The 12,405-nt window shown below is 39.0% G+C and overlaps 2 protein-coding genes across 2 annotated transcripts; both read left to right on the plus strand.

Annotated features, from left to right (window-relative positions):
• LOC103970949 (uncharacterized) lies at positions 1 to 1,199 on the plus strand. The gene has a single exon (XM_009384859.3). The coding sequence runs from the start codon at positions 79 to 81 to the stop codon at positions 1,033 to 1,035; it is 957 nt and encodes a 318-aa protein (XP_009383134.2). The 5' UTR covers positions 1 to 78; the 3' UTR covers positions 1,036 to 1,199.
• Positions 1,200 to 2,426: 1,227 nt separating this feature from the next.
• LOC135582453 (probable DNA helicase MCM8) lies at positions 2,427 to 11,952 on the plus strand. Its single transcript, XM_065173370.1, has 18 exons — positions 2,427 to 2,646; positions 3,321 to 3,461; positions 3,550 to 3,667; positions 3,758 to 3,980; positions 4,069 to 4,232; positions 5,046 to 5,306; positions 6,555 to 6,650; positions 6,795 to 6,947; positions 7,192 to 7,262; positions 7,357 to 7,475; positions 9,276 to 9,405; positions 9,601 to 9,652; positions 9,724 to 9,880; positions 9,967 to 10,141; positions 10,774 to 10,944; positions 11,033 to 11,146; positions 11,666 to 11,734; positions 11,824 to 11,952. The coding sequence occupies exons 1-17, from the start codon at positions 2,461 to 2,463 to the stop codon at positions 11,714 to 11,716; spliced, it is 2,382 nt and encodes a 793-aa protein (XP_065029442.1). The 5' UTR covers positions 2,427 to 2,460; the 3' UTR covers positions 11,717 to 11,734; positions 11,824 to 11,952.
• Positions 11,953 to 12,405: the final 453 nt, after the last annotated feature.

A 12,405-nucleotide genomic window follows, 5' to 3' on the forward strand; every position in this document is an offset into this window, starting at 1 on the left:
GTTCTCCCGCTCGATGCCTTCAAGTCGCCCACCAACAAACTCCCAACAGAGTCACTGGAGACGGATCCGATCACCACAATGGCCTCCCTCGAGCAGCCACCTCCCGCTTCGGTCCACGTCGACGCCGCCGGCGCCTCCTCCTCTTCCCCAACCCCGCCGCACCCCCGCCGCATCCCCTCGTGGCGCCACTCCCGGAGGCTCCGCATCGAGATCGACCTCCACCTGCCGCGGTGCGGTCTCCGCCCCAGCAAGGTCCTGATCCACTCCTTCTGGATCTCCCTTGTTGGTCTCTTCCTCATCCGCCTCGCCACCGCCGTCACGACGGCCACCGAAGTCAGGGTCTTCTCCATCGCTGGCGCCGTCGCCGCCTTCCTCCCCTGGCTCCTCCTCTTTCTCTCCTCCGCCGCCATCACCGTCCTCCTCGAGGCCGGCGTCTGCGACCTCACCTGGATCTTCTCCGGCTCGGGGGGCGGTCCGCCAGGAGGGGAGCCTCCCCTCGTTTCCGGCCATGGCGACGACGATCGGGACGGCGAGGGCATTGGCGGAGGCGAAGCTAGCTATGCGATCGTGTCATCTACCATGGTGACCGACGCGTCGACGTTCTCCACTACGCAAAGAGAGCCAAGCCTCGTGGGCATCGGCGGAGGCGAAGCGAGCTATGGGATTGTGCCGTGTACCATGGGGACCGACGCGTCGACGTCCTCCACTACGCAAAGAGAGCCAAGCCAAGTCTCCTGCCAATGTGACGGGGACCGCGACGACGAGGGCGAGGGCAGCGGCGGAGGCGAAGCGAGATATGGGATTGTTTCGTATACCACAGGGACCGAGGCGTCGTCGTCCTCCGGTACGCGAAGCGAGCCGCGGCTCGTCTCCGGTCCGGGCGACGAGGACTGTGACGACGAGGGCGAGGGCAGCGGCGGAGGCGAAGCGAGCTATGGGATTAGCTCCTCTACAGCGGGGAGCGAGGCATCAACCTCTTCCGCGACGCCTCCAGCGGTGCTGCCAGAGTCCGTGGAGTCGGCGCCGCCGGTCTGATCCCTTGCGCCAGCGAGCTCTGTGAGACTTGTCTCCTTTTTTTTTTTGGTTTTTAATCGCTTCAATAATATAATTTTTAATTATTCTTCATTGGCATTTCTACTTGCCACGTCTATATTTTTATAGGAGATTTATGCATTAGAACATTTCGTTAAATATTTAGTAAGCTGCTTGGCATTGTAAATTCCTTAACACCATCAGCAGATTAGTAGTTATAGAATTTAGTTTGTATTTCTTAAAACTATGACAGCAGAGTTTTGCTGTCATAGGGGTTTTGCAAATTTCTAGCAAATTGATTCAACATATGAATTAATTGAATATATATATATATATATATATTAATATTATAAATATGATGTGGATGGGATTTGAATACAAGACTTTTAGTTATGAAATCGATTTAAATTAAATCTCAACCGCCCATTCTATTAAAAAAAAATTGATTTGAAGTAACAGACGAACGGTCAGGATTTAGAGGGAAAGTGAAATGGACGGTAGTGAAGATTCTTTTGTTCTCTCTAACAAACTGGATGATGCTGTGTCGCCGATCCAATCCCGAATTGCATAGAAAATGAATTATCGGGTATGGATCTTTTCATTTAACCCGAACCCAATCGAGATGAAAGCAATACAATAGTGTCAACCGAATCGGGCTATCGGTTTTTCGGGTCCAAACGCGTATCCACCATTTCGCGATGACAGGTTCAGATCCGAAGGAGCACGTTCGTTACATCGCCATAAATACAAGGGCAAACTTGGGACTTTGGCCCTCTCTCAAGTTGGCCTTCGAGAGCGATCAAAACCTACAAATTAGTGGATATTGTTAATATCTTAATCCGTTTGTGGATAATAAAAATATTATAAGGATCAATAAAAATTATTTACAAAAAAAATAAAGATGAAAAGTTTTGATCTTAGAAGTCCAATAAAATAAATAAAATCAGTTAATTCTCGGATATATATATATATATATATATAACAAAAAAAAAATCTTTCACTAATACTTGACTGATATTTCTCAACACATATTGGCACTTAAGAACATATTATGACTCTAATATCATTAGCACTTTTTTACTTATATCATCTATAGGGATTGTGTGTATAAATAGGATTTCTGAAATTAATGTTTTAAATTTTTGTTAAAAAACATTTTCAAGGATAAGCATTTGCTATTGTCATGCTGCTTATAAATAATTCTTAGTCAGTCCCCACAGAAGAAATTAGATCCGGACCCGAAACCTCAAGCGGGTTACATTTGAGACGGTTCGGGTTTGAATCGGATCCTGGTTGTAACCGATCGGATCCGGGTAATCGGGTTCTTGGTGTCATCCTCATAAATAATTACTCAATTTCAAGCAGCTTGTATCCCCTTCGCGCTCCCTCTTTTCTCCTCTCTCTCTCTCTCTCTCGATCCCTACCGCGATGTTTGCCGAGGGCGGAGAGAGGGCCGTTCCGGGTGGCCGCCCCCTGGATCTGAGTGCGGCGTCGAGGATTTGGCCCAACTATTTCCCGCAGGTGGAGTTCGCCTTGGAGGATCGCAAGGTCAAGCTCGTCGCGCTGCTTGCTGATTTCTTCTGCACACCCCAGGCCGATCCTTTCCTTTCTCAGGTCCTGAGATCGTATCATCCCTGGTTGCTTCTTTGACTTAGGGTTTCTAGCTCTGGGTTCTTAGGTGTCAGTACTAATCTCTAATGGTAAATGATCTACGGTGTGGAAGTTCGTTTACTGGGTAAGGTTAGTCGGTGGTAAATTGCGGGTGGTGCAGAAGTAAGAGATTACACAGTTTGAACTCAAGTCGTGATGCTTATCCCGAGAGCAAAATAAGCTATGATGAGTGCATTCTGTCCTGGATGCGTATACCGAAGGTAAGGTCTGTCACTATGAATATATGGATCGGAATGCGTGGGAATTAGTGCCACTGAAAAAAGTTGGAGAAATTGATCTTTGTCATTTTGTTTTGCCCTCTGGAAATTAGTTTCGTTAGGTTGTAGGCTCTGATTGAATGGTTTGCTTCCAACGTTGATGATTGTATTTGCGTTATTGACTGCGCAAGCTACATGTAGATTGCGTTGAAATTGACCTAATATTGAAGTCCTTGGAGAATGGGAACCACAGGGCATATGATTTCAATTTTTGATCCGTTGTTTTATGTTATTTATGTTGTGTCTTTCATATTTTGACCCAGTGGTCAACTTAATGTGTTTACTGAAAGAACTGGGTGATGCCCTCTTTTGAATTTTCTACCTTAATTTCCACATTAACAGCTTTCTTTTTTGAAGCAGGTGCAAGATGATTGTGGCAACTTCTTTCTCCCCATTGACATGCAGCATTTCCAGAAGGCATGTGGAGTTGATGAATTTTATGCCGTTTTGGAGGAAGCACCTAAGGAAGCTCTGTCATGCATGGGTGCTGCAGTTCACATGGTACGTCTCATAAAATCATCTAACTTTATTTGTTCTACTTTTATATTGTTATCCATACGTTTACCACCAGTTGTTAGACCGTGAACAGGTTCTCTCAACAAAGAAGATTAATTATCATTTGGAGGATGCAGAGAAAATAAACATTAGGCTATATAACCACCCTGATTCAATGATCACTTTAAAGAACTTGAAAGCTGCATATATAGGTTGTGTTTTATGTTTCTGACTATTTTCCCCCTTGGCCAGCCATAATTTTAGTGCACAAAGATTGAGGGCTTTACATTATTGTTTGACAGGGAAGCTAGTTTCAGTGCGTGGTTCTGTTGTCAAGGTCAGCACAACCAGACCTTTGGTTCTGCAGATGGAATTTGCATGTGGAAAGTGTGGAACTGTTATTGCGCGTGTATTCCCTGATGGAAAGTTTTCTCCTCCAGTAGCTTGCAGCATCCATGGATGCAGGAGCAGAACTTTTATGCCAAATAGATCTACTGCAAAACTGATAGATTTTCAGAAAATAAGGTATGCCTTTTTTCTCTCAATTGGAAGTTACAGTTTTATCTTATGCAGCTGCAAACTGAAATGTTGATGTTATCTTTTCCCTTGTCAGAGTCCAGGAACTTCTTAAATCTGAAAATCATGAAGAGGGTCGGGTGCCTCGAACTGTTGAGTGTGAATTGGCTGAGGATCTTGTTGATTCTTGCATTCCTGGTGATGTTATAACAGTTACTGGAATTATAAAAGTAATTAATAATTACATGGACATTGGAGGAGGTATAGTATTTGCCTGCCGCTATGCTCCTAGAAATTGACTGTCCCATTCATGTTTTCGCTTTTGGAATTATACCCGGCAATCATCTCATATGATATAGGATATAGTGATAGATATAAATTAAACTGATTGATTGGAACCAAATGTTAAAAGAGAATTTGTTGAAACATTATTAAACAACATGATTATATTTGTATTATAACATTTTGTAAAAAATGATTTCTGTTGTAATATTTTTGATCCTTGTGACTGATTTAATTTGGAAACTTAGTGTAGTAGAAGAGATCAACGAGTTTGTAGAAGTTCAATAATGAAACTTCTAAGCTAAAATTTTATGTGATCGATCTCACAACACTGTTCTCCTTTGAACAAAAACATGCAGCTCTGTGGCTGGTGCTTCCATCTTGCCCTCTGATTCTTAGTGTGTGCAGTTGAGATGGTTTCTGCTTGGACTGCTTGCGTACTTCAAGAAGTAAAACCATCACTACAACCTTATTGTTCCATGAATTATTGCATAATTTTGCATATTCCAAGTGACATTTATACACAAATTGTGTTTAACACTGAATTCTTGTTTTCATGTGTTTTCCTAAAATTCTTAATGACTGCTATTGTATTTGCTGGATATGACATGGTAATTTCGTGACATAATAACTTTTTATATATCATCTTGTGCTATGTGGCTCATTTTCTTAAGAATTTGGCAATTACACTCTTCTTTCTTTCTCTCTTGGGAAGCAAGAGAAGCAATATATTATTTGTTTCTTCATGTTTTGGTGTAGATTGAAATAAAGTGAACTTCTGCAATTTTCCAGGAAGGTCCAAAAACAAGAATCAGGGGCTGTATTATCTATATCTGGAAGCAGTTTCTGTTAGAAACTCAAAATCTCAGAGTACTGAGGATGTTCGTGTAACTAATTCTGAAAGTGGAGCTTATATGCTGTTTGAATTTTTTTCTTTTTCACCCAGAGATCTTGAATTTATTGTGAAATTCTCTGAGGAGCATGGTTCTGACATATTCCGTCAGATAGTTCATTCTTTCTGCCCCTCTATCTATGGGCATGAACTTGTGAAAGGTATGCTTATTTTCATTGACGATATGTGCTGTTATGCGGAATTATTCTAATGCAACCTTTTCTACTAAAAGATTCTTTAAAGTCTTATCTTTGTCAGTATTTATTGACAGATTATTACATTCTATAATGGTTACTTATCGTAACTTCCATTGACATTACCAATTATTATTATTATTATTATTATTTTTGACAGTGATGCATTTTTTGTCATTTATTTTTTGACCAACTGATCATGCGGTCATGGAGACAAGAAAAGAAATCAAGAGAAAATACCATTTTTATTTGAAAGATACCAAAAGAAAGAAAACCTGGTTAAAATTTCTTTAGCATGTTAAAAGAAATCCTTTCCACAGGATCTAAATTTCAGATAATATGAATATATCACACAGTTCAGGCATTTTTCCTCCATCATCATTGAAAAAGAGTGCAACCACCACCAATAATACACCATCATCTCTAGGTCACTTTGATTGGCAACAACAAACCCAGTTGTTCAGTCTTCTCATTTCTCAGGTGCAGGAAAAAAATGCTTTATTTATTGCCCTGTTTCCTTTTCTCAGTAACTGAATTATTTTACATCTTTTACCAATAAAACTAATATGACTGTTTGCATCACAAGAAATGTCACAGTACTAAGATTAAACTAAAATTATAGAGGCATGCTTTCTTAGCTAGAACATCCGAAAAGCTCTAAGAAGCATGCTCAAGGTATGCCTCAGTACAGCTTATAAGCCTCATCTAATGCAAGAACCAAAACTTAGTTCAGTGAGCTTTATGCCTCAGGTGTTTCTAATAAGTCTAATTGTCACAGTCATTACTCTTTGCCACAACTAAATAAATGTTATGACAGAAAGCTGCTCAGTATGAGGCAAGTATATTGTCAATTATAAAGAAGCAGGTGATTTGAGTTGACCTGGCAGATATCTATCCGCCAAAATTATCAGACCAAAACCTCTACCATGCTACTTGACACTTCCCTTTTTAGGTCTATTACCTTTGTACAATTATTGCCACCATTGCTATTGTTGATTACACACTTACTACTGCTTCATCATCCTTATCATTGTCATTGTACAATCATACTTGTTTGTCTATACTATCAGCATTAAATTTTTAAATTTGTCCTAAAATGAAAATGTGTTCCATTGGCCATACCTGGTGATTACTTATTTCTGATTTAATTTAGTGGGAATTTGCATCTACAAGGGATTACTGTGCTTTCGTTGATAAGTTTGATCCTCTCTGTAGCTGGCATTGTGCTTGCACTATTTGGGGGGGTGCAAAAGCATTCGGTGGATCAAAACAAGGTCCCAGTTCGAGGAGACATTCATGTCATTATTGTTGGTAATTGCAATCTACACTTTGTTTACTGAATTCTTTCTGGCTTGTCTGTTTTGTAAATTTACTGCTAATTTGCAGCTTGTGGATTTATCATTGTATTTTGGCATAAAACACTTGTTTATATAGGCTTTATCATCTTTGTTGTAGGTGATCCTGGATTAGGTAAGAGCCAACTCCTGCAAGCAGCAGCAGCAGTTTCCCCTCGAGGCATCTATGTTTGTGGCAATGCAACTACTAATGCTGGCCTAACTGTTGCTGTCGTTAAAGATCCTATGACAAGTGATTATGCATTTGAGGCTGGTATACATGAACTTTTGGCATATTTTCGGTGTTAACTTTTATATATCTATTTCCATGTTCCATTTGTCATTAATATCTCTGTGAGGCTGCAAGAAAACTACATTTCCAGCCTTCTTTTAATATAACCTTCAGTTTAAGTAATCATTACAAAAGGCAGCTGTCATATATGCAGGTGCATGTGCACTTGTATTCATATGTTGTATACTATATATCTTGATGATTAGCATTGATGGGTTTACCACAGGTGCCATGGTTCTTGCTGATCGTGGGTTATGCTGTATTGATGAGTTTGATAAAATGTCTGCGGAACATCAGGTACGATGATAGTTATATGATGATCCATGAAAAGGTGCCTTCATCGTTGGGCTTATGAAGAATTTGGAAATCCTAATTGAATTCAGTTTCTTAGGCTTTGCTGGAAGCCATGGAACAACAATGTGTCTCTGTTGCAAAGGCTGGATTGGTGGCAAGTTTGTCAGCTCGTACCTCTGTTTTAGCAGCAGCAAATCCTGTTGGCGGTCATTATAAGCAAGTTTCTCCCAGTTGCTTCTTCAGACCTTTTAGATTATTGTCCTAGGAAATTTCATTCATGTGCCTCAATAGTGATATATCATGTGTGAGCTTCTATCTAATGCTCAAATGAAACCTCTCTTATTCTAGTTACGCAAGTCAAAGGAAATGTTAGTTACTAAGAATAGTGTCCTAAGATTTCCTAGCTACAGAAACTCTTCATTATGAAGTCTACTGTTCCTTTCAAATGGAAAAGAAGAGAATGATATCACTGTTAATGTTTCTGGTTGCCCGTGGACAAGTGTGAATATGCTCAGACCAAAATTTGATTTTCGAAAGGAAAATTTAATTAAGGCATAATGTTGATGGAATAGATTTTCAGGAAAGACCTAGGGATACATGTTATGAGGACAGCACACTGGATGTGAGAAAAAAGTAGTGTTTTGTTGTAAGGGATAAATTAAGTTGTATAACCAATTCTTCTGGATCTTTTGATGATTGTAGGTTTTGTTTTTGTTTATTCATAGACGTCCTGGGGTTTAAATTATAGAAGGGTTTTTCATGTATAACACTCATTTTGCTGTGAAATCATAGAAAATCCCCTCTTTATTTATATCTGGAACTCAACATGACTTTTACATAATTATATCTTGAATATCTCTTTGTTGTGTATGCTATATTTAGATTTGGAACTTAAGTACTTGAACTACCCTTGTCTGTCTCTTTTGCTCTTAACCTTCGCCTCTATATTGTTCTTGATAGTGGTAGTTCTTGAGGATAAGAGGCCAACAATGACAAAGATAGTGATGGCAATGGTGCTGAATTTGGGGACTGTGGTTGTGATTGACAAGGATGGACAAACCATAAAACCACAGTGCTGTGGAGTGACAAATGGGTGGAGCATGGTGAGGAAGGTAACGTGGTAGGTGCAGTTTGTGACATGGCAATAATCATGGTTTCAAAATGGAGCAATGGCGCCATGAATGTGAATGATGGAGAAGGAGGGGGGGGAGGAGGAGGAGATGGTGGCGGTGGCTGTGATGGCGACAATGTGATGAGTTTAAGTGAAAGAAAAGGTGGTGGTAGTGGTGAACACAGGAAAAGGAGCTGGTCTCAATTTGGTATAGCATAGGGATAGCAGCAAGCTGAGAGGGTGAGGATTGTTTCATAATTATGTTTCAGATTTATGTACAAGTATATTACAAAGAAAGGGTATTTTCCAAGACAATATGAGTTATTTGTGGATTAGGTGCATGGGAGTTTTATGTAATTTTGGGACAATGCAGGGCTTATATGTGAAATCCCTTAAGAAAACGTAAACTTTTGAGTAAAGATGGCATCTTGTTAGAGAAACTTGTTATAATTTAATTGCTTCAAGCTTATCTGTCAATAAATGATATAATGTTCCAGATTGTGTTTGTTTTTTTAACAATCGTTAGAAATTCTACCTTAGTTGCAATAACATTGATCAAATAAGACAATGTAATGGAAGCAGTCTTTTTTTCTATGATTATAGCAACATTAATGCACTAGAAAATGTCCAAATTTTACTCAAGAATCAATTGTCCATATTTCTCATATTATTGATACTTTTTCCTCATAAAATTCTTTATTGTTATCTTCACTTTCGTAAACTGCAGTATTGTCATGAATCGCTTCAATTGTTTTGGGTTTCTTTTAATTCAGGACTACAAAAGCATCTTATTTTTCCAATGGTTTGCCTTCTCAAATTTGCTTGAACTTACTATTTTAAGTTATTGCATTGTTGGTCTGTCATCTATTTGAGCAGCTTTCATTTGTTATCAATAATCATTGCAGCCGGGCAAAAACTGTCAATGAAAATTTAAGAATGAGTGCTGCTCTCCTCTCACGATTCGATTTGGTTTTCATTTTACTGGACAAACCAGATGAGCTGCTGGATAAGCGTGTCTCTGACCATATAATGGCAGTAAGTCACCATACTGATTGTAATTGCTGTGGGGCTCTGTTGTATGTGCACCATCAGATAACGTTCTTCGTTTTTGTAAGCATAAGGATGACATGAAATATACTACCATCAAAATTTATGTACCTATTTTTCATATGAGAGAGCTGATCCATATCTTTGTTAGATATTTGATAGATTTTAAATCTCATATTGCAGCTTCATACAAGGAATTCAGAGCATTTGTTTTCTACCAAGAAGCAACGCACAGGTACTATCTCTCTTTTGTTTATTAAAAAAGTTGAAGTTCATGTGACAAAAAAATTAATATAGCTTACGCAGCTATGCAACCTGACAAGAACATGGAGGTAGGTGTTCGTATTGGTTCATTGGGTTCAAGGTTGAGACTGGACCCGGTGAAAGACAAGGACTTTGTTCCCCTTCCTGGTCCTCTTATTCGCAAGTATATTGCTTATGCAAGAAACTTCATCTCCCCTAGGTAATTAATTTATGTTAAAGGTTGTGTCACTTGTGATAATTTTTGTGTGCTGCTGTCAATGAACCTTGTTTCTTCTTTTTTGTAAGGATGTCTAGACCAGCAGCTGAGATTTTGCAGAAATTTTATCTGCAACTTAGAGATAATAGTACTTCAGCTGATGGCACACCTATCACTGCAAGGCAGTTGGAAAGCCTAGTGAGGCTTGCAGAGGCTCGTGCTCGATTGGATCTCAGAGAAGAAATTACCGTTGAAGATGCAATGGTAGTCTTCTGAACTGTTTGTCCTCATGAACTCTTATATTTATGTGCAGTGCATGTCATGCATGTTATTAACTAACTCGATTTATGGTCTTTTTCGAATTGTGGCTGATTAGACATCAGGAAGGAGTAACATACTATAAAGGGCATTTGAATACACGAAACTTGATATATCCTATCAGAAATAAAAAGGCAGATAAATCATCTTCGGAAGCATTAATTTTCTACTTTGTCTTCATCAATTATTAATTACAATAACAGGTTCATTTTAGGCCCTCAATTAGAGGGCTAGCCTTGGTATCACAATAAGATTACTCCTTTGCAATCTAGGTGGCCAGGGCTTGGGTTATGGAATTGGTTTCTTGGCTTGTAAATTAAGACAGCATTTATTGACCCTTTCTAAATATTGCTTTTGTGGGTGTCTTATGTACTATGCCACCCTTTTCTTTGTGTCTTCTCTGGATGTTACATGAGTTTCTAATTATCAAAAGTTGGTTAAGTGTACTGTTACCATGCAGCAATTTGTTGGTGTCCAAATAGATACAGTTGGTAGCAGAATTTTTGTTCTGCCGCAGATATTGCTTTGTTATCAGAAATTCATTAAATTATCATTATGCCACTTCATGTGGTTGGCAGGACGTGGTCGAGATAATGAAAGAATCCTTGTATGATAAATATGTTGATGAGCGTGGTTTTGTCGATTTTGCACGTAGTGGTGGGATGAGTCAACAGAAGGAGGCAAAAAGATTCCTGGGTGCTCTTCACAAACAGTCCGAGTTGCAGCAAAAAGATTGCTTCTCAATTTCTGTAAGCAGCATAATCCTTTGATTGCATAAAATGTGGATGGTCCTCATTTCTCTTAATTCATGACAATACCTTTTATTTGTTTTCTCAGGAGATATACAGCTTGGCAGACAAAATCAGTTTGCGGGTTCCAGATATAGATACATTTGTGGAAAATTTGAACAGTGTAGGATATCTGCTTAAAAAAGGACCTAAGATGTATCAGGTAATTCCATTGCGACTTCATGATTTATAAAGTGGATAAAGAAAAAAAAATATTTAATGGACATAATAGCAGTAGTTGCCTTTGAAGTCAGTGTAAAGCAAAGTGTCGGCAGAATGAGACAAGCATACGAGGGTAGTTGTAATTTAAGATGAGAAACTAATCCCATTAATGGAATATCCTGCGAGTAGTGACTAGTATTCTGAAATTTGAACAAGATTTCACTGTAATTCGATAAGAGAAGAAAGATAATTTTTAGATGCTGGGTCATATAGAGTGAAGGTTTGCTCATATAGAGAGACCTCTCATGCCTACACTCTCATCATTCTATTTTTCGCTTAATATCTCCCTTACTTACCATTGGTGATTTTCTCAGCACCACCATGTGGTGGCCATTAGCAAGAAGGCAAAATCATAGGATTAGCAAAACCTACAGGTCTTGAAACAGCCTGTATATTTATAATTTTCAGTATGTTTGAGCTCATGAATACTTTATTTTAGTCAAGAAACATTTCTGTGCAGGTTTTGTCTTCGTCATACTCTCACAGCCAGTCAACAAGATCAAGATGCTAATAGTCGCTTGAGCATTTAGTAAGTCTCACCTATCATGCTTGTTGAAAGTCTGTTTTGTGCATGCAGTAGCAGTTTACTAATCGAAGCATCTTATGTTCCACCAATAGGATTGTGGTAAAAGAGTTTCAAAGAGGACAGGTCTACCGATATATTGCCAGGTTTGACAAAGCTATTCTTCTGTTATTATTGGATATGCATTCATGGGTAATAGAATCATTGGCTTTTGTCAATTTTGAGTTATATGTGATCATCGTACCACATATTTGTTATCTTTTACAAATGATGTTTCTTGTTTGTCTCATGGTATATAAAGATCATTCAAGAACTTCACATTCTTTTTTGTTGATCTCCTGCAGTGCAAGGAATACAATATAACCTTGCTGAAAGTGTATTCTGCGCATCACAGTTGATAGGGCTTAGCTTAGCCAAATTTACTCATTCATGCTGTTCTGTTCAATTCTCCATCGTAAGTGTATTCTGCTGCTCGTTTTTGCATGAAAGATCTGTATTTTTCTTCTCCACCCCACCCAAAAAAAACTTCTTGATTATTTCCATCGTTAAGACTTCTACCATCATCCATCTAAACCCATATAAACCTGAACACAAAAAGAAATGTCATGATTCAGCAAGCTTCAAGAAGCTGATTTCATTTTTTTTTTCTCTCTGGGTTGTCATAACATTACCACTAT

Source organism: Musa acuminata, chromosome BXJ3-11, assembly GCF_036884655.1.
Source record: "Musa acuminata AAA Group cultivar baxijiao chromosome BXJ3-11, Cavendish_Baxijiao_AAA, whole genome shotgun sequence".
NCBI lineage: Eukaryota > Viridiplantae > Streptophyta > Magnoliopsida > Zingiberales > Musaceae > Musa > Musa acuminata.

What these genes read in the sequence shown, in the direction of transcription:
- LOC103970949 (XM_009384859.3), top strand. Translation starts at nt 79, where the DNA reads ATGGCCTCCCTCGAGCAGCCACCTCCCGCTTCGGTCCACGTCGACGCC.
- LOC135582453 (XM_065173370.1), top strand. Translation starts at nt 2,461, where the DNA reads ATGTTTGCCGAGGGCGGAGAGAGGGCCGTTCCGGGTGGCCGCCCCCTG. An exon ending in CTTGAAAGCTGCATATATAG is followed by an intron (nt 3,668 to 3,757) that starts GTTGTGTTTTAT and finishes ATTGTTTGACAG; the next exon opens with GGAAGCTAGTTTCAGTGCGT. An exon ending in TTACCGTTGAAGATGCAATG is followed by an intron (nt 10,142 to 10,773) that starts GTAGTCTTCTGA and finishes TGTGGTTGGCAG; the next exon opens with GACGTGGTCGAGATAATGAA.